This window comes from Crinia signifera, chromosome 2 (assembly GCF_055691185.1).
Source record: "Crinia signifera chromosome 2, ASM5569118v1, whole genome shotgun sequence".
Lineage (NCBI taxonomy): Eukaryota > Metazoa > Chordata > Amphibia > Anura > Myobatrachidae > Crinia > Crinia signifera.
In genome coordinates, this window is record NC_139218.1 from 332,612,902 (window position 1) to 332,634,982 (window position 22,081).

Consider the following 22,081-nt stretch of genomic DNA (forward strand, 5'->3'; position numbering starts at 1 on the left):
GGTCTACTGGCGTGGTGGAGAGATGTGCAGCGGAGAAATTGTACAAAGTTATGTACTCAGAGTTGAGATCTGGAACCAATTTCATATTATTTATATATTAATATTTTCATGTATAGCGCAGCAAGTTCCGCTATGATTAGAAATAGGGTTAAAACAAACTGAGTAGATACAGACAGGCAAAATTTTAATAAGGCCATACTCGCAAGTTTACAAACTATAGGGAAATAGCCCTTGATACAGGTGTTATCTATTGCATAATGGTCCACCAGTTTGCAAAGGTTCTTTTTACAGTGACCCAGCAATGTTAGCCATGGGTCAGGAGGATGGAAAGGTAAGAGAGAAAATAAGCAAGGCTATGTTGTATTGTACAGTGGAATGTAATTGTATAGGAAAGGTTTATGAGGGTTATGTGGCCGATTCTGGCATTTGATAAGCTTACCTGAAGAGGTAGGTTTTCAGCTTGGAGATTTGTGCATGGGAGGGCATTCCACAGAGTGGGTGGAGCCCATTCATTCTGCAATCGTGAATGGGAGCAAGTGATGCATGTGGATGACAGACGTAGATCTTATAAATAAAGACCGAGGTCGGGTTAGAAGATATTTTGGTACCTGTGTATTACCTGGGCGCCCGATTTTTTTCATCGCATGCCTTAAGTAGGTATGCGATGCGATTTTTCATTGTAAAGACCCGATTTTTAATTGTATAGTCACCCATGGGTGATTTCATACCCCCACTATCCAACTACGCATGGAGTTGATTTTATATAGTGTGGCGAGAGCAGCGAGCCACCGAGCCCGAAGTGCGGCGAGTGCAGCGAGCCCAGCGAGGGACGCGTATTACTTTACATGTATTCTGCGTGCGCTCGCCACACTAATGGACTGCAGGGACCCCCGCTGCCTCCGCCGCCAGATTGAAATACACAACGCCGCAGGACAGGTACCCCCCCCCCCCCCCGGCACCGGGACGCCCCCACCCCGACTCGCCTGGGGCGCTCCGGTGCCTTGCACCGGCCCTGGTTAATAGATATACCTATAGACTATAGAGCTAATCGTGTATACACACGGTACAATCCAGCATGAGATTTTGACTATATAGTCAAAATCGCATGCAGATCGCACAGATTTTTACCTTGCGATCCCGATCCGCACTCCTGGGACAGCACAAATCATAGACAGATAGACAGGGCAGCAAGGACTATATAGTGGCAATCTAATGCAGATAGCATGAATTGTATGGAGCGCCCATCGGCGTCGCAAGGTAAAAAAACCTGTGCGATCTGCATGCAATTTTGAATATGTAGTCAAAATCTAATGTCAAAACTCACCTTGCACATTAGATGTATTTTGAAAACAAGACTGTAGTTGTATATACTCTATGTAGTCATTTAAAAAAAAAATTAAAGGAAGAAAACAAGATGCTGTTAGATGTCAGCGGTGAAACCTGTGAGCAGCAAAGATACAGGTCAATGTGACACAGTGACAGCGGACGGGGTGCTATGTCAGTGTATGAATGCTGGCACTGGCAGAGTGACACCAGTCGCGGTGCTGTGCCAGTGTGTGTGGCTGCTGGCAGTGTGACTGTGACACCAGGCCCAGGGCAGTCGGGGACAGCAGCAACCGGGAGAGCAGGGGGCGTGTCCTGAGCGAGCTCCTGCCTGTCACCTCTCAGCAGCGGTTACCTCTTCCCATGCAGCGTTCCGATTGGCGGATGATCGCCATGTGACGTCACAGGCCTCTGGAGCAAGTTGACTACGCATCGCGTCCGCTGTGGTCTGCCTGTCAGATCTGTAACTCGTCGTTTTGCACAGGAGGATCGCATCGCAGGTGGGTTCAGCCTTTTAAAACTTTATTTCCCTTTGTTTCCGTGGTGTTAGTGAAGTGATGGAGGAGGCGGATAATGCCAAGACAGGCATCTGCTTAATGACTAACCAAATGCAGTGCCATTACTTCTCTTAACTCTAGATAGATCACCCTGTATAGCCAACTTGGGCCGTTTACCCGTCTCCAGCAGGCCAGGAACTACTAGTCCCAGCATGCCTCACCACCAGACTTTGGCTATTAGGGCATGCTTGGATTAGTAGTTCCAAGTTGACTATTACAAGTTGACTATTACATTGATGTGCTTGGTTACAAGTTGCTGTGGTTGTCACAATGGAACTGTAGATGACAGATCCGAGCTTGCTGCCAGCTCCCATTATAGCATTTTAGCCATTATAGCTTCAGTACACATATGCTATTGGTATATAATGGGCCCATTGGAGCTGTCCTTGCTATTGAAATGTCCCCTTTATTATATACTAAACTCTATACTTCTGGGTGAAGGACTTTTTTTGTTATCTGTGAATTGCTTATATGGCTGTCTGTTGCTAAGTATTATAAAAGACCTACAAAACACATGTATTTATACTGTAACTATCCCATACATTGTATTATAAACCTTCAACCCTTCACTGCTAAATCACCCATAGGCCCACTATGGACATTTGCATTGTACAGAAGTATTTTAGAATGAAAGGAAGCACTATAGTAATCAAACATTGCAACATATCACTAAAAATCCAGGGTCACCAGGTAAAATGAGTGAATTAAGCCAAATTGTGATACACGATTATTACCACAGGTCTTATACTGAACCCTACTCCCCTTCATTTCATATTAATAACATGGCATGCTTGGCAATTCCCATCTGATTGAAGCAGCCCTTGGTATTATTATTTCTTATCATCCATTATCTGTTTAACACCTACCAGTTATAAATACACAATAACTATAGTAGAACATAAAATGCACATAGGTAGTAATTGTAATAAAATGTAGGATTTTTTTTTAAACGAAAATACTTTGGATGATCATTTACTTGATAATTAATATTTGTAATACTGCCATTGTGTAGAGACTGTATCCTCCTGTATCATATAACATGCAGAATTGATGCTACCGTCCTGACTTAAGCAGTGACTTGCCTTGTGAGCAAATATATATTTTTGTGGGTCAAGGGAGAGTGCGGACTCTCCTATACTATTGTAAAGACAATGAAGGGGTACCAGAGGGATACATATCCAGATAATGAAAACAGTATGGCTCTGAGGTAGATGAAATTAAATAGAAAAAAGTTAAATTAATATGTCATACCAGCAATGTTTCAGGCACAGATAATATAGGGCAAATTTACTAAAATGCACTGTTGCTCCACCTGGTTAGTTTTACATGCCATGCTGCACCATGGTGCTCCAGGGGTCTGATTGCCAAATTTCAGAGTTGCAATATGCTTAATGTTGCTGTGACTGGCAAAGTAACAGAGATCCCTCATCCATGTTTAAGAGGAAGGGTCTGGTTTAGACAGAGAGTGCTTACTTGCAGTGTCTCATCATGGAGCTCTGTGTCTCAGCATAGAGGGTTGTGTCTCAGCACATGATACATTGTAATGTTTTCAGGTATTTATCTGCAAATATTCAATGATAAATGGGCGCTATAGTGTTCTGCTCTTGAAAGCTTGCAATCTAAATGAATGGGGTAATGCTGAATAATTGTAGCTACAGTAGATGGGCAGGGTCATAGCTGCGGTAGGAAGTGAAGCTGCGGTATGACGGGTCGGTTTGAAGTGAAGTGAAGAGGAGGTTTTGAGATTGATCTTGATAATGTGATGGTTGGTGGAGAGTCTAATTATGTGCTGCAGGGAGTTCCATTAATGGGTGAAGATTGAATGTTTCTAAAGCAAATGGTAATCTTTTCTGTAGTAGTATAAATGGATCTGCCATGGAAATTACGGGCATGGATTATTAGGTAAACAGTGTCTAGATAGACAGTCAGTAGGTCGGCCCCAAAAGGACGACATGCAAAAATTTGACATGGGAGAGGGTGAAAAGATGGACAGGGTCAAAATGTCAACTAGAAAAGGTCGACATGAGTTTTTCCCATTTTTGGGGGTGTCAATGCACCCCTAATTAGTGTAGCGCATACCCTCGCATGTTCTCTTGCCATGCTTCGGGCGTGGTGCCTTGTATTATATTCTACCTCTACCAACAAAGGTGGTGAAATAGAACCAGCCGGTTAAAAAAATTCATGAGAAACTCATGTCGACCTTGGAATGTGTCTACCTTTTGACCCTGTCAACATATTGCATGTCAACCTTTTGACCCGGTCTACCTATTGCATGTTGACCTTTTGGGGTAGACCTATTGACTGCCTATCTAGACACTGTTACCAGAGCCAGGCAATTACGATGGGCAGGACGTTATATAATATATATAATAATGACATAACTCCCAACACTGAAGCAGACAAGGTCGGGACACTGAAAATATAATGTGTTCTCATGGGGCCATATTCAGTGTTCCGGGGGAACCCTCACTGTCAGATGACAGCAAGGATTCCCCCAAAAACCAAGGCAGGGTTAATTTGTTGGGAGCCAATTAGCCTACCAGTATATTTTTGGGTTGTGGCGAATTGCTGGGCAGCCCCCAATTAGTGTAGCATGTACCCAGTAGCGTAACTATCCAATGTGCACCCCCTGCCGGAAATTACCAAAATGCCCCCCCCTTAAAATAAATCTGCCCCCCCCCCCAAGCCTGCCTTACCCTTCAAATGTGCTGCCGCCGCCGGAATCCGCAAATCTCCTTCACATTTGAAGGGTAAGGCAGGCTGGCCCGCATATCGATAGTCCTGCAGACCCCCGGAGCCCACACTTAACTCCGCGCCTCCTCACGACCGCGGGGTCTGCTGGGCTATTGTTACACCACTGCCTGTACCCTTGCATGGGCTTTGGGCCAAGTGCCTATATCCACTACAGCTGCGCTCGGCACATATCACTGTTCTTAGTCGGAGTCTATTATCAGTGAATTATAGATCTAAAACATGACTCTGATTAATATTTTATTGTTAAAAAAAACTGCTTCCTGTTGTAAGTTGTTACATAAACTATTAAGGTGAAGAGGTCATTATAGTAACATTACATAGTGTGCTGCTGTTTGCCGCTACTACTGTAGGCCTCACTTGCTGATTCCCCACCTTCTCACATCTAGGCCCTGGAACAGCTTTACACTTGCTGATATTGAGCTTTCACAGTTCCAATCCTTTAACCAGTAAGTGTGTATTATGCCAACTCGTACCCAGCACTGTATTGGCATGCCAACCAGCCAACCAGCAAGATAAACATTCATCCCTCTGCCTCAGCCTTCCACTTGGAATATGGGGCTGCTTTATACACAGTGGCTGCAGTTTATGCACCAGTCCCTTTATAAACATGATTATTTGGTCATTTACAATTTATTATAAGTATATAAAAATACAGAAGTGTTATATTGTCTTAGTGTTCATTCTAACACCCGCCATATTTGAAAACCCATGCAGTTCCTGTTCCCTGCCTGGGGTGTCGCTGTCTGCTGTAGTGCTTCTAGCACAGTGTGGTCTGTATATCAGCACTGATATGCAAACCAGACCTGTGCTAGAAACACCACAGCAGACAGTGACACCCCAGGTTAGGGAACAGGAACTGCATGGGTTTTCAAATATGGCGGGTGCTAGAATGAACACTATTGTCTTATCAAAGTTTACTTCGATCAATGACACATAAAAGTGTCTAAAACAAGGAAATAGTCAAATATATGTTATGGTGGACTGTGTGGTTTGGCGTTTATAAAACAGACCGTTGGCATAAATGACTAACTACAATATCAGTGTAATACTGCAGCTGGGTGAGATGGTGCACTGAGCAGGTGTCACTGGCTATTGCAGCACTGTTGTGCAACACAGATATGCGATAGTATTGCATCCGGACTTCAACAAACATCTTGGGCCAGATGCACTAATCTTCAAAAACTGATAAAGTGGACAGTGATAAACAGCCAGCCAATCAGCTTTTAAAAGTCATTTTTCAAACCCAGCCTGTGACATGGTAGTTAGCAGCTGATTGGCTGGTGATTTATCACTCTCCAGGTTATGATTTTTTGAAGCTTGGTGCATCTGGCTCCTTGTGTTGTGACGTGTTTAGTTTTGACAATATAGAAGAGTAGCACAGTTCTCTGATATTATTATACAGCAGTATGTGCAGTATTAGAAGATATGACACTGCAGTACAGGTGTAGTGCTTGAAGGTTCATTAGGTCAACACAAGCATTAGGTCGATATGGTGTTTTTCACTTTTTTTTGTACTTCATCCAATATTGTTTACTAAAGGTTTAGGATAATGTTATTTGTATACATTATAAATGCCTATTTTAACTATACAGGTTGATCGAGTATCCCTTATCCGAAATGCTCCGGACCACGAGAATTTTGGATAAAGGATATTTACGGTTTTGGAATAATTTCGTTTTTTGATACTTACCTGGTCCCCTGGTGGTACCCCGATGGTCCCACGACATCCACAGTGTCCCCCGGCGTCCACGGAGGCCTTCAGGATCCTCTTCAGCTGTCCCAGGAGTGCATTGCTTAAGTTCGCAGGTGTGCCGGTGACATCATCGGCGCCCGCACAATGCACACCTGGGACCGCTGAAGAAGATCCTGAAGGCCGTCGTGGACATCGGGGGACTTGGTAAGTATGAAAAAAGGGGCGGGGGGGATTTAAATTTTTTTAAATATTCTAAAAAAACATGGTTTTTGGTTTATTTTGGATAACAGATCTACGGATACTTGAGACTCGACCTGTATTAACAAGTGATACACAAAAATAATATATCAGTAACATTTACATTCATAATCTTATTACCAATGCAACGGCAATAAGATAAAACATAAGATGGTAGATAAACCGTGCTTGTTCCTCTGCACAGACCCCACCAGAAGCATAATGAGTTCATGCATTTAGCTCTGTTCCAATTCTAATAATAATTGCTATAATAATGTTAGAAATTTCACAACCACATTTTGTATTAAATGTTTTGAAATGAACATAGCCACTTTTCTTTTACAGTGAAAACAAACATGTCATCAAGTGACTGGACGCCCGGGGAAATGGACTCTGCTTCCTCAAAACTGATCAGGAAGTCCAAGGAAGCTCCTTTTGTACCTATAGGTAAAGTACCGAAATGATCTGCTTCCAGATATATTTCATCTGTCCGTATTTTCTGATGCAGTATTTACTTATCCATCAAAGTAAATGTCTCTTTCGGTGACTGTTACCTTTCATTTCTCCTAACCTATTGCCACTGGCATTAAATGCAAACGAGGTAGGAGACAAATTTATCAGGAATTTGTCAGTTTATAAACTAAAGCTGTGGTTTTAAGGAAAGGAATGAGAAAGTCATGTGTGACCTCAAGACAGTATTCTAGTTTATGACCTCAAAGTAGCATTCCAGTTTGTGACCTCAAGTCATTTGCCGCCTCCTCTAGCATCCTCAAAACTGTCTGCTGTAAGGGGGTGGCCATTTTTTGAGGGACAAGTAGATCTGCGGGTCCCGACTCCCGGCCACAGAAGCGGCGGGGTAAAGCAGGTCCCAGCAGGCGGCAGCAGTGCAGCGTAACAATAGCCCCCGCGCCCACACTTACCCGGCACCTCCCCGGCACTGTGGGGCCTGCGGTGCTATTATTGCGCCACTGTGCACCGCCATATCTTTGGTGGGCTGTGAGTGTTGCACTTGGCTATGATGTCATAGCGAAACATCAGACTTGTGCTGTGAGAAGCGTAGGATCCTCTTCCACCTCAGCTAAAAAGGAATAGGGGTGGATCCGTCATTTTTGAGGAAAGGTAAGGGGGGCACACACTGGCTGTGCTGTCCACATCTTAGAGATCATTTATATCTATAGAACACTTCACTTCATAGTAACAAGAAGTGAATTTAGTAACTAAAATGGTAAAAAGTGTTCTATAGTTGGCCATAAAATAGAGCGCACTGCTAGGACTGTTGTGCTACATGTCAGTGACACCTTAGGGACACTACAGAAATATGGGACTTAGGCTTGGTACAAGCTTAGCAAATGCCACGATGTTGATATAGTTAATACTGTGTACACACTGGCGATATATCGTTAACGATATGCACGATAGCAATATCATTTGATACATCGCGAACATGGGCCAGTTTGTAAGCTCAATATCGTTAAAGAAGCGCGCTCTAGCGCATCATTAACTCCCCCCTGTCTCTGTACATGCAGCTATCTGACAATATCATCAGCAACTGCATGTATGGAATGGGGGCGGGTGCTGTCACTGACCAGTTTCATGAACCATATCAGTCAGTGTGTATGCACTATATTGTTCTCCTGCGGCACTGCTGGTATAGTGTACTGACTGGGTACACACGGGAATCACTAACTATACCCAGCATAAATGCATCTCGCTTAATTTGGTTTGTGGGAGAGAAAAAAGTGTAATAATATACATTTTATTATGGATACCTGTTACTAGTATCTTTGAAGCTCAATTGATTTAATCTGTTATGTTAGCTATTAGACTGGCCTGCTCTGTCTGATTCAGAAGATTTAATTTCAGATAAATCTAATTAACATGCAGTGCAGCCAGTTTGACAGATGACAGTGACAGCACTCTATATGAAAACAATTATTAACAATCAAATTAAGCTGATAGATCTGAAAAATTGATTTGCAAATCTTAACAAGGATGACATATGTATTTTAGATGCAACCACATGTGTGGTAAATTATTGCGGGTGAAAACAGGTGGTAGATTCTGGCTTTATCGCCCAAGGCTGTTCTATCTGACTTGTCCCAATAGCCTAGTTAAAGTCTGTGGTAATGGCCATTAATTCCCAGAATCCAGGAAAGGTGCACTGATTTGTGCATTAACGCATTAATGGCACGTATTAACCCCTGAGTTAGGGTTGGTGAAATATTCCCAGATGACTGTATAATTGTGTATTCCCGGGGGATCAAAGCCCACATTATGGGGGTTATTCTAGTTCACTCTTTCTGACAAGTTCCTTCTTAGATGGACAAAACCATGTGCACTGCAGGTGGGGCAGATGTTACTTGTGCAGAGAGAATTAGATTTGGGTGGGGTTTTACTTCAAGTGAGATTTATATTGCAGTGTAAAAATAAAGCAGTCCATATTTTCCCTGCACAGAAACAAAATAACTCACCCAAATCGAATTCTCTCTGCACATGTTACATCTTCCCCCCTGCAGTGCACATGGTTTTGTCCATCTAAAGGTGCGTACACACGGGGGCGATTTTGTCCCAAATCGCGGGAAATATGGTCGCTCAGCGACCATATTGCCCGCAATGGGAGTGTGCACCGGCGATATATCGCCGGGTGCGCGCTCCCGTTTTTGCCCCTGTGGTGAACGCTGGTCGCAGGAACATGCTCCTGCGACCAGCTGATTACCACTGCTGGGCTCCCCCCGGCAGTTTCTTTTTCATCAGCGACCATCTCTGGTCGCTGATGAACAGGAGAAACTGAGCAATATATTGCTCAGCCATATATTGCTCAGCTATATATGGCTGAGCAATATATCTCCCCCGTGTGTACACAGCATCAGAGCCGGCCTTAGGCATAGGCAAACTAGGCAATTGCCTAGGGCATTTGGAATGCCTAGGGGCATCAGCAGCTTCTGCTGATTAAAATGATATGCAGCATGCCTATATTCTGTGTGTGATTGAGGCTGTATCTGCATTAGAAATAGTGTATTCATGGAAATCACTGTAACATAGCATTCCGTATGCAGGTACAGCCACAGTCGCACACAGAATTTAGGCATGCCCTGGGCCCCCCCCCCCCTTAAGTGACAGCAGCAGCTGCAGCTCTTCTCCTCTGCCCAGCACACACTGCTTTGTGCTGGGTTGCAGTGTGGCCATGGAGGTGCTTAAAATACAATATTTTCTCAGGATTTTTTTCTAAGGGTATAATGTGAATATTGTGAGGAGTAATAAGGTAAAGTGGTACTACTGTGTGATGTAATGTGAATAAAGTTGCACTACTGTGTGGCATAATTTGAATTGGGGGTATTATTGTTTGGCCATGCCCCTTCCCAGCAAGAACATGCACTGTTTCTATTAAAAATATTGCGGGTAGGAGCACCAAAATGATTACTGCTATGATGAGGGTTAATGGTGCTGGGAAAGGGGAGCAGGGTCAGAGGCAGAACTAGTGGCGGTGCTAGGGGGCACCAGCCAAAATCTTGCCTAGGGCATCATTCAGGCTAGGGCCGGCTCTGCACAGCATTAGAAGGAATTTGTCAGAAAGAGTGAACCAGAATAACCCTCTATGTGCATTGCTACTTCTTCTGCCCCATGCTGTGCGCCCCTGTCTATCAGCTATGCTGCAGTATGTACAAGACAGCCCACCGATATGACTGGCAATTTATGAAAGGCCAGTGGTGCTGACTGTTCTGACAGCTGCAGCTATCGACTTCGACAGCTGCAGGTGTCGTTGTCCATACATTACAGCTGTGACATCGCTGTCCCGGGCTTTTGTGGCTGCTTGCTCCCGGCTGCACAGGAGATCCAATGATATCAGCTAGAATTCGTGCATGCCCAGTGGTGCCAGCCAGGGTGAGAGCTGTGGTGGTCTGGCAGGCATCGCCGGAGAGGGGAGTTTTCCCTTTAGCGTTTCCTGCTTTTCCTGAAACATAATAGACTGGTTTAAGTACATCATATATACCTGTCATTTTGCCCATTTTACCAATGCCATTTCACCCCCCCCCCCCCCCCCCAAAAAAAGTGAAAAGGCATTGGTGAAAATATACTCCAAACCGAATGCCCGTGATTGAATACTGAAAACCTCGGCCGTTTTTTCGCCTTGTGCTGACTTCTATAAAGTGTGCCTGGAAGGAATGAGGCCCATTGACAGTACAGCTAGCATGCAGCTTCCATGGTCACTGGGGACGTGCAAGTGCCAAGCCTTTTTGTAGAGATAAGTGATCTGGCGGTCCTCTCCGAGACACTACTAAGGTGCCTTATTCCTACAAACTCATTTACATAATCTGGTGCGAAAAGCATAACTGTATTTTATGTGAGTGCACAAATAGCAGCAATCCCCATCGCAATGCTCATTCCTGCCATTTCCACCTGCAAAATAAATATATATATATATATATTAATATATATATATATATATATATATATATATATATGCGCATGTTGCTCACACAGGTACACTCCTCCAATGGCACATGGCATGTACAATGCAGGAGGGGTATTGCTTTGTACTTTCACAACTGAACAGTATTTTACATCTTTGCACCATTGGATGAACCCTGAGCACCTGGAGGAAGAGCATGTGAAGACCATACCAATTCCACACAGAGTTATAACATAAGAATGAATGTGTGAAGCAACACCACTAACCAGTGCACTACTAGGTCACATAACAATGACATTAGGAGCAAACAGGGACACTGCTGCACTAGAGATATTGTATTGTTGCTGAAGTGGTGTCATGGCAGCAATATAGAATGTATTAAAATAGACACATGCCTGATAAGAGAAGCTGATGGTGTGGCTTTAGTCCAGCCTGCATGTGACACACACTTTTTTCGACTAGCCTATCCCTCCTCCTAACCTCTTTTAATCCTCTTATCCTGCCTCCGTTCCCCTCCGTTCCTACTTATCCTATTGTTTTTCGTTCGTCCACCCACCTATTTTTAGTATGTTAACTCTTATGAGTAGGGCCCTCCTTCCTCACGTACTCACCCTACCTCTTTACCTCACCTGTGCTCCTGTCCTGTTCTTCCCTTCCTCTACTTCATCTTTAGTCTCCTTGACAATTTTGACACCTACTTCTGAACTGATGCTGATTTTAGTTCTACCAGCTATACCCCCATTTATACTGTATTTTTCAACACACCCTGTACGTTACCTCGTCATTTATTTTTTGTTTGCTATGTACGGCGCTGCGGACACTTTGCGGCGCCCTATAAATAAACGTACTACTACTACTACTACTAGTATGTTATGATTTAATTCTCCTACTAAGGCCCTTATTCAGATCTGATCGCAGTACAAATTTGTTCTCAAAATGGGTAAAACCATGTGCACTGCAGGTGGGGCAGATGTAACATGTGCAGAGAGCAGTAAATTTGGGTGGGGTGTGTTTAAAATGAAATCTAAATGGCAGTGTAAAAATAATGCAGCCAGTAGGGATTGGTATGGAATCCCAGAGGTCGGAATCCTAGCGGTCAAAATCCCGACGACGAAATCCCAACAAGGGGGACATGGATCGCCCCCCCCCCCCTTGTGGGCTCACTGTGCTCGCCACGCAGCGGGCCGGTGCCTCGCTACGCTCGGCGCACTAATTTATTCTCCCTCTATGAGTGTCGTGGACACCCACAGAGAGACAAAGTGCCGGGATTTCGGCGGTCGGGATTTTGACCGCCGGGAAAGTTACTGCATCCCAGCCAGTATTTACCCTGCACAGAAACAAAATAACTCACACAAATCTAACTCTCCCTAAACATGTTACATCTGCCCCACCTGCAGTGCACATGGTTTGGTCGATTTTGAGAACAAATTTGTACTGCGATCAGATCTGAATAAGGGCCTATGAATAAGTTGCACAAAAAGATGCCCGGCTTTACTGAGTGACATGGTGTTCACGCGTTATGTGTAACGAGACTTTCAGTGCATGGAGGATAGATGTATGCGGACACAAATGTACACTGAAGTGCCAAAAGCCACAGGATAGCAGTGTGTACAGGTAATGCTAGGTAGCGCCGTCGTACTGGAATGTCTTGGAAATTTCAATGCGGCAACTAAGAAGGTTAAATGGCGAGGATCGCCGAAAACAAGCCATCCGCTCCTGCTGTTTCCACCTCGCAGTAAAAACCCAGCGAGGTGTGAACGGCGTATGCAGGGGGGTCAGTTGAATACTGACCTGTGAGCTGTGACGGCACGTAATCAGCACTGCTCGCCATCACAGCTCGCAAAAGAACATTGAATATGGCGCAGTGACATTACGTGACTCAGGCTGAACATCGGCTCAAGGCACGGCGATGTGAATTGGAGTCTATGGGGGATATGTATCAAACCAATCTGCTTTTAACCGTCATGTTACAGGTTGTGTTTGGAAAATGTATCTCTCTCCCAGCTCTGATGTCCATCCCCCTTTATTCCCTACAATATGTACACACCCCTCGGTTATCATTTCTTTATGTTGTTGGGAGGTACTGTAGGTATACCAGTATATTTTTGCAGTGTAATACCCCTTTTACACCGCCGAAAAATCCGGGTCAGCGGCGGGTCAGACCCGGATCTTCGGCGGTGTAAATCCCTAACGCCGTGTCCCTTTACACGGGACTTCTACCCAGGTCCTGACCTGGGTAGAACACGGCTAGGACCTGGGTAGAGGGCGGTGTAAATGGGAACGCCGGGTCGGATGACCCGGCTCCCATTTACATGAATGGGGAACGTCCAACCTGCGGACCGCAGCGTCTGCAGGTTGGTCGGGTTGTCAGCCTGACACTGACAGCCGGCGCTGCTGTCTGCTATACCCTGCAGACAGCAGCGGCGGCGGGGGAGGAAGGTGAACGGATGCCTGTGTGCGGCATCCATTCACCTCCTGTGCGACAGCGGGGAGGGGTGCGCGCGGGGACTGGGGGCAGCCTAGCAGCTTACCTTAGTGCTGGGCTGCCCCTAGCAGCGTTCCGGTCCGGCGGCGGCGGTGATTGGCGCTTGGAGATGACATCATCCTGTCATCTCCAAGCACCGGGAGGAGGGGGGGGGCGGGTGCGGGCTGTCTGCCCGGTGTAAATTGCACTAAACGCCGGGTCGCACCCGGCTTGAACCTGGGTCTAAAAAAGCCGGGTGCGACCCGGCGTTTTGGTGTAAAAGGGGTATAAGAGGAAGCTAGAGTACTTGGAAGAAAGCCACACAAGCATGGGGAGAATACCCAGATTCAGGGCCACAGTGAAAGTCGAGCTTAACCCTTTGATTGCCAACATTTATGTGAGAGAGGTGCAAAATATCCACAAAATATGGCAGCATTGCTCACATTTGTTATATAAATTCAAATAAAAAACATTATATTGTCTATATAAAGTAAACATTACAGGTCATTATGATGAATAATAAAGTTTACGTGGCAATGTTAACCCCTATTTTGACAAAGTCACTTAGCAGTCGAAGGGTTAAGACCTCAGTGCTGTGAGGCAGCAATGCTAACCATGACACAACCCGTGCTGCCCACTGTCCTTTGCTTTGCTGCCACTTCAGTTGCTTGCTGGCTTATTGCGGACATTGCTTGAATACAGAAATATTAAAATGTTTCAGATAAAGTTTGGATTGTAATGGGAAGTCATTGTCCTATGTGCTGCAGATTTTATATCAGTAAACCCATTACACTGCAGCCATCTAAATATTGCCAGAAACTCCCCAATGGTAAACCGTAACTAAAGGTGCGTACACACATACAGATTTTTCTGTCTGATCTATCTGGTGGGAACAAAAACCTGGAAATGTATGGGAGTGTATGACAATCAAAAATTTCCACCCAAATGCAGGAAAACATTAAAAAAAATCTATGCTTTGATAAATTAGTTATATCAGAATGATTGAAACAATTTGTCTTACTGATCACTGTCTGTTTTCAAAGCGTTTGGGAACAATTTTTTGATTGTTATTTGCTCCCACCAGATAGATCAGACAGAAAAATCTGTACGTGTGTATGCACCTTAACTCTCACTTGCCCAGCAAATGTGACCAAGGTCTGTCAAGGTCGGGAACTATTACACACGTTTTTGTGTCTTTTTCTATTTTTTTTATATAAGACAACTTTTAGTTGTATATTTACAGTATTGTGTGACACTGCTGCGAAGGAAGGTACAGCAGAAACATGCTTAGCACAAGCGTCACGCAGGAGAAAAGAATGTCTTCTGTAATAAATTCAGCATACTGTATACAAGTGCTCTGAACTCCGATCCCTATCAAATCAGGTAAGACTATAATCACCATAAAGATGATCCCTGCTGCCATAAAACTTTATGTAATAGCATACACCATAGAAACGGCATGCCATATGTAATACGCAAATACCTGGAACCTACTGTACATCTCTATCAGCCACCTGGCAGGCAACCAAATGGCAGTATTTTCTGTGTTTCACTTGTCCTTCAAACGGTTCTGTGTTATTTTCCCAATCTCACACTATTCCCAGTAGCATGGTTATATTCTCATAGGCAAACGCAGGGGGGGTTCTGGTTGTCCGGAAACTCCCCTCCTCTTGGCAACTGCCTTAAATTATGACAATACAGTAGCACTGGTATATAATATGTTCAATAGAGCTGCCACCATATCATGCAGTGTAAGGGACAGAGGAGAGCTGCTGCACATGCCCAGTGTAACAGGTTCTTCTACCACATTTACTGTATGTGTGGATCTGAGCCCTCAAACATCACAATGGACCAGAGAGTAGCTGCCAGGAGGAAGAGACAGGAGCCTTACCATGAAGTGCAGTATTGGTTCTATTATGTTTGTGTATTTATTTGTTATATGTTTAACCTTTTCCTGACCACTTATCTTATTTAAATGTTTGAAACCGCCTATACTATAGACCATCTGTACTGTTAAATATTCATTATTTTCAGGTCTGTTACCACTCCCCCAGACTCTCGTACTTACTCCAATGTGTTGCACAGTGGGAGATTTTGGATTACATTGGGAAACCCTCCTCTAAAAATCCTGCGTTTGACACTGATTCTAGACTCAGGGCTTGATTCAGAGTTGATCGTAAAAGCCAAATCTTTCTCAAATGGGTAAAACCATGTGCACTGCAGGTGGGCCAGATGTAACATGTGCATATGGTGTTTCTGGGTAATAATTTCAGCCTGAGTCATATAAACTCTGGCATAAATGGATATATGAAAATTGGATGCCATGGCACAGGGAAACAAAGTATAAAATTGGAGATCCAACGTTCCAGTACAATTTATTGAAAATATTTTGTACTGAAATGTGTATGTGTGTGTAATATGGATATATATATATATAGTGGGGGTAGATCGGCGGCACTCGCAAAATAAATAAATCATATATATATAAATATCTCTAGAACAATCCGCACTCCAAATTAGAAGCAAATAGCAGCTGTGAGGTGCTCCATTTAAAGTAACACGCTAGGTGTACCATATATATCTCCGTGGGGTGCAGGTATAGACATCTGCATAACAGAGCACACTCCAAATGCAAACAATGTCCAACAAATGTAGCTTCAATACATCACCATTCAGTCAAATACAGGCGTTTTCTACCTTACCTGAACGTTTTGTCTAAGTGCCTCTTCTCCTTTGGATATATATGTGAATTGATTTGGAGTGCACCAGGAAAGTTGATAATATAAGTGAGTGCCGACCAACAGTGGATTGTGTGTGTGTATATATATATATATATATATATATATATATAATTACATACATAAATACATACGTGTGTGGAATATATAAAAATAAATAATACAAAAGAAAAAGTGTGAAAAACAAAAGAATAAAAAGGAAATTATATGTGATCTGCACAAAGAAGCACTCAGTGCGGAATAGACAAACACTCCTTCTGATACCCTATAGAAGCCTATGGGCTTCACTCCGCAGCGCGAGTGGGGGAATCATCATGGATCCCTCCCAGTATGCCCCACAGCCGGCGCCGTCACTCTGTGCATGCGCAGAGGGACTCGCAGGTCTCAGAACTGGAAGCCCAGGGATGGTGCTACATCGCAGAGGACATCTTATCACAGGCTTTTGCCTTATAATATGTTAGTCTGGAAATTGGGTGTGGGATTGGGAAAATAAAAATAAGTGTAACACTGCTTCTAAATATGGAGAACAACGGATTGGGAACCCAGATATGTCTGATTTGTTTAATTAAAATAAGAAATAGCTTTGATTATAACACACATTGTTTTTTACCCCCCTTGTAGGGATTGCTGGTTTCCTGGCAGTGGTGGCTTATGGGTTGTACAGGGTGCGTAGCCGTGGGGACGAAAAGCTGTCCGTGCATCTCATTCACATGAGAGTCGGTGCTCAAGGATTCGCTGTGGGTGCTTTGACCGTTGGTAGGTTAAATAAATATTAGCTCAAACCTCTTCCTTAACACCCCCTGCACCCTGTACTTAATTTTACTGATCTGTAATTCAGTTGTTTATTTAAGTAATTAATGGTGTAAAGTGTATTATCACAAAATTGCACATGACTATAGGGAACTGCATATATAGTGCTTATATATTTTAACAAGTACTGGGGGACAGATGTACTAAACTTGAATAATGATAAAATGGAAAGTGAGAAACTACCAACCAATCAGCTCATATCTGTCATGACAGTTGGGAGCCAATTGGTTGGTGGTTTATCACTCTCCATTTTATTACTTTTTCAAGGCTTAGTACATCTCGCCCAAGTACTACTAACAGTATGCTAGCTGGCTATGGTAGAGATACTTAACAGGCTAGTACAATGAGTACTGGATGGATCAGTCTGTAAACATACTATAGGGGAATTCCGTTGCTTAGCGAGGTCCCAATTTTGCCCAATTATGGATTACTGCAAGCAGCTTATCATATGCGATCCATGCTGAATCAGGCCCTACATACAGACATTGGCATTGGGTAGTATGTGAGGTATGCGGTCCCTGGGTCCACAGTGTCTAGGTCGATTACTATTGGTCAACAGTGACTAGTTCAACACCTAAGAATAGTAGACATACCCTAGGTCGACATTGACAGAAGGTCGACACAAACTTAAGGTCAATGTGGACATGGTCAACATAATTTGTTTTGCGTTTTTCACATAGTTTTTTTTTTTTGAAAAGTGTTTTTTCATACTTTACTGTCCAAGTAAATATAATAGTGTGCAAGAAGCGCGCGAACCATGCGAGGGGACGCAGTACACTTATACGGTGCCCGTGTGGACATAGACAACAAAACCATGAAAAACTCATGTCGACTTAAAGCTTTTGTCGATCTTCTGTCAATGTCGACCTAGTCACATTAGTGGTCGACCTAGGGACTGTCGACCTAGACATTGTCCATCATCTATTCCGTAACCGTATGGTAATGCAAATCTACTGCACACAAATATGTTTATCCACCTCTAAATGAGCCTCCTCATGTATAGGAATTATATGTAATCAGTCAGTTACATATGATTGTTGCTTTTTCCCTGCTTTAGGTGTATTGTACTCCATGTACAAGGAGTACTTCAAACACGAGGATAAAGACACATCTGACAAATGAGGAGTGCATTAGGCGGATACACCCAGAAATGCAAACGGCTGCCTACACCTGTCTGGAAACTGACTTCATGGGTACTGGACAAGCTTATTAGTGTCTTGCTTTACTACTTGCTTCTTCCTTAGTTACTTCAGCTATACGTGTAACAGTTATATACAGGAAAATGTTGTAATAGTAAAAAAAAAAATTTATAGTTTCAATGCTCTCCAGCGATGGTGAGTGCTTTGGTCCGATGCTGCGTCCTAGGATCATTATTGCAGCAGGTGTTACTAGACACCAACTGCCGCATCACCATAAAGTTCTATCACCGCTGCTTTCAAGGAAATTGCAGTGATAGTAACTCCCTCCTATTGTTGGGTCCCATACCAGCGGCATGAGCTGCTCAGGAGGTAGTTATACCGCTGGTGTAGAGTGAAAATGGTTCTGACTTATCACTATAGGGATTATACTGCACAACACCTATTACTGATTGAAGCACATGAATGTTCACTGTGATATGTTTAATATGATAAACATCAGTTACTCAATGTTGCCGATGCCAGAAGTGACGTTTCATCTTTTCTTGCATAAACCATTGTTTAACATTCCTGCTTTGCTTGATAATTCTGTATTTCCTTCTATTTGAGATCAGTCTTTATTCTTTCATTCTAGTATGAGATCTCAAGTGTCTCAGGGCACATCAGAACATTTGCCGGTCACTGTTATCCCTGTTAGTGGGAAGGCTTGGGACTTGTGCCTGTCACTGTAGTTGCTGTTAGTGGGATGGCTTGGGACTTGTGCCTGTCACTGTAGTTGCTGTTAGTGGGAAGGCTTGGGACTTGTGCCTGTCACTGTAGTTGCTGTTAGTGGGAAAGCGTGGGACTTGTGCCTGTCACTGTAGTTGCTGTTAGTGGGAAGGCTTGGGACTTGTGCCTGTCACTGTAGTTGCTGTTAGTGGGAAGGCTTGGGACTTGTGCCCGTCACTGTAGTTGCTGTTAGTGGGAAGGCGTGGGACTTGTGCCTGTCACTGTAGTTGCTGTTAGTGGGAAGGCTTGGGACTTGTGCCTGTCACTGTAGTTGCTGTTAGTGGGAAGGCTTGGACTTGTGACTGTCACTGTTATCGCTGTTAGTGGGAAGGCTTGGACTTGTGCCTGTCACTGTTATCGCTGTTAGTGGGAAGGCTTGGACTTGTGCCTGTCACTGTTATCGCTGTTAGTGGGAAAGGTGTGGGACTTGTGCCTGTCACTGTAGTTGCTGTTAGTGGAAAGGCTTGGGACTTGTTCCAGTCACTGTAGTTGCTGTTAGTGGGAAGGCTTGGACTTGTGCCTGTCACGGTTATCGCTGTTAGTGGGAAGGCTTGGACTTGTGCCTGTCACTGTTATCGCTGTTTGTGGGAAAGGTGTGGGACTTGTGCCTGTCACTGTAGTTGCTGTTAGTGGTATGGCTTGGGACTTGTGCCTGTCACTGTTATCACTGTTAGTGGGGAGGCTTGGACTTGTGCCTGTCCCTGTTATCGCTGTTAGTGGGAAAGGCGTGGGAGTTGTGCAGGTCACTGTAGTTGCTGTTAGTGGGATGGCTTGGGACTTGTTCCTGCCACTGTAGTTGCTGTTAGTGGGATGGCTTGGGACTTCTGCCTGCCACTGTAGTTGCTGTTAGTGGGAAGGCTTGGGACTTGTTCCTGCCACTGTAGCTGCTGTTATTGGGATGGCTTGGGACTTGTGCCTGTCACTGTAGTTGCTGTTAGTGGGAAGACTTGGGACTTGTGCTTGTCACTGTTATTGCTGTTAGTGGGATGGCATTGGACTTATACCTGCCACTGTACAAGTCAGCCACCGGCAGTTACTAACTGTTATATGCTAATGCTTCAACAAAGCACTCACAAATTGCAATGCATTCCCTAAATTTTGTAAATGCATCGGCATCTGGGCGGTCTTGTCCTGTGCGGCCCTCCGCATGCCACCACTGTGGGTGGTAGTATTGCAATTATTAGTTATAATAATAGTTTTGTCATGGGAAAGCTTAAGGGGCTACAATGACACAAATCACCACAAAACACACCATCAAGTCCCTAACCCCCCATATCACTGGGTAAGTGAGCAGATCTGGGAGGCTGACCTACTTTCCTGTGGGTCTGCCGTACATTTCAAGAAAATAGGCACATATGCTGCTGGGCCAAGACACAGAATTCCTCAGCTTCACAGTGTCACACCAATGACGTGTACAGGATTGCAATGTGCCATATATAGCACCAATATAAAGAAAAAAATCATTCAAAATATTTTATTCACTCTGTCTTATGTGCATATGGTCGAATTGAGGAACCAGCTCTACCACTAGTTCATTCATGTGTCTTTATAGACATAATCACGAAACCCAATCTAGGGCCTGATTCAGAACTGATTGCTGTTGTGTGATTTTGCAGAGGACTGCTATCAGATAGCCTCCACCCAGACACAGTGAAATCCCGCCCTGTGCAAGTCTGCAGATGACTTGTGATTGGATCACTGAGCTGCAAATCCAATCACTCATCATCAAATGATTTTTCCGAGTCTGTGCAGGTGTGTGTAATTCTGACCCATCCACAACCCTGTGACAGACGGGCTTATCGAGGCCCGAGCTGACATCACATGCCCTCCATTAAAATGTCTGGGCACTCCTGCGTGTTGTAAACACTCCCAGAATATGTTCAGTTACCACCCCCAAACGCCAGCTTCCTGCCAGTCTAGGTCAGATGATATTGCAAAAATATAATCACTGAGTTTTGTCGCTGTTTGGCCTTGTGCATACGTGCTACAATCCATACACAAACGCAGTCGTTCCACAAACAATCAAGTTATCAGGTCTGAATAATCCCCTTAGTCATATTTCAAAAGTATTCTGTGATGAATAAACCGTACACTATAAGAACAGTATACCCAAACAGCTCAGCCATGTCTGTGCTGTTTCCATGTGTTATATTGTGCTAAATAGAAAATGTATAATAGTGGTAAAACACTAATCTCGTGCTGGGACCAGACTATAACAGCAGAACATTTGTATTTGGGATGATCCAGTTGCTGGCCTAATTTCCCATCCTTGTCTCCCTGAAGATGCAGCTTCCACTACAACCAGGCCTGGCCAAACTGTGGCCCTCCAGCTGTTGTGTACTACAAGTCCCATCATGCCTTGCCACAGTTTTAGTATTAGGGGATGCTAAAACTATGACAAGACATGCTGGGATGTGTAGTTTCACAACAGCTGGAGGGCCACAGTTTGACCATGCCTGCACTGCATTATAGTCAGTCAGGTAATGTATGTATTCTAACTGTAGCTCCACAGCCTGCATTTTATAAATCTGTTGTGTTTGTTACTGAATTTTACAAATGTCCATGGCGCTGCCATATCAGTCTATGTCCGTACTGACACCCTGCATGTGTATTGGATTTGCTCTGTGTTTTATCACTGTGTGATGCCTAGCAAACTGGACACTCTTTGATTCTGTACTTACTGTATGAGTTCTGTTGCACTGTATGTGGGATCTCCCCAATATATCAGTCACTCAGGGCCAGATGTATCAAGCTTCAAAAAGTGATAAAATGGAGAGTGATAACCAGCCAATCAGCTTGTACCTGTCATTTTTCAAACCCAGCCTGTAACATGGCAGCTAGGAGCTGATTGGCTGGTTGTTTATCGCTCTCCATTTTATCACTTTTTGAAGCTTGACACATCTGGCCCTCAGTGTGGTTCATGTGTCTGGTAACGATTTCAGCAGTAAACAGACAAAATCTAAAATAAAATGTCATTATTGAATAATACATTATTTGCATGTGTTTTGTACAATCTGGCTGCATTATGTTTGTCTTCTGCAGTGTATAATATAGAAAAAGACAAATTGTAAGATACATTATAAATCACAATGGCATTATTCCAGGTTATTTTTTTATTGAAAATACATAGTATACTCCTCTTTCCACATACATTTTATTCTTTTCAAGTGATTTCATAAAAGGCACATTA

General features: G+C 43.8%; 1 protein-coding gene across 1 annotated transcript; it reads left to right on the top strand.

Annotated features, from left to right (window-relative positions):
- Window positions 1–1,666: 1,666 nt before the first annotated feature.
- Window positions 1,667–21,879, top strand: HIGD1C (HIG1 hypoxia inducible domain family member 1C). The gene is made up of 4 exons (XM_083169453.1): window positions 1,667–1,823; window positions 6,910–7,011; window positions 16,799–16,933; window positions 18,045–21,879. Exons 2-4 carry the CDS (start codon window positions 6,921–6,923, stop codon window positions 18,107–18,109), a joined length of 291 nt encoding a protein of 96 aa, XP_083025579.1. The 5' UTR covers window positions 1,667–1,823; window positions 6,910–6,920; the 3' UTR covers window positions 18,110–21,879.
- The last annotated feature ends 202 nt before the right edge of the window (window positions 21,880–22,081 follow it).

Bases quoted from the DNA above. Each gene is read 5' to 3' on its own strand.
- HIGD1C (XM_083169453.1), top strand. From the start codon at position 6,921: ATGTCATCAAGTGACTGGACGCCCGGGGAAATGGACTCTGCTTCCTCA. The intron at 7,012-16,798 runs GTAAAGTACCGA...CCCCCCTTGTAG, and splicing joins AGCTCCTTTTGTACCTATAG to GGATTGCTGGTTTCCTGGCA. The intron at 16,934-18,044 runs GTAGGTTAAATA...TCCCTGCTTTAG, and splicing joins TGTGGGTGCTTTGACCGTTG to GTGTATTGTACTCCATGTAC.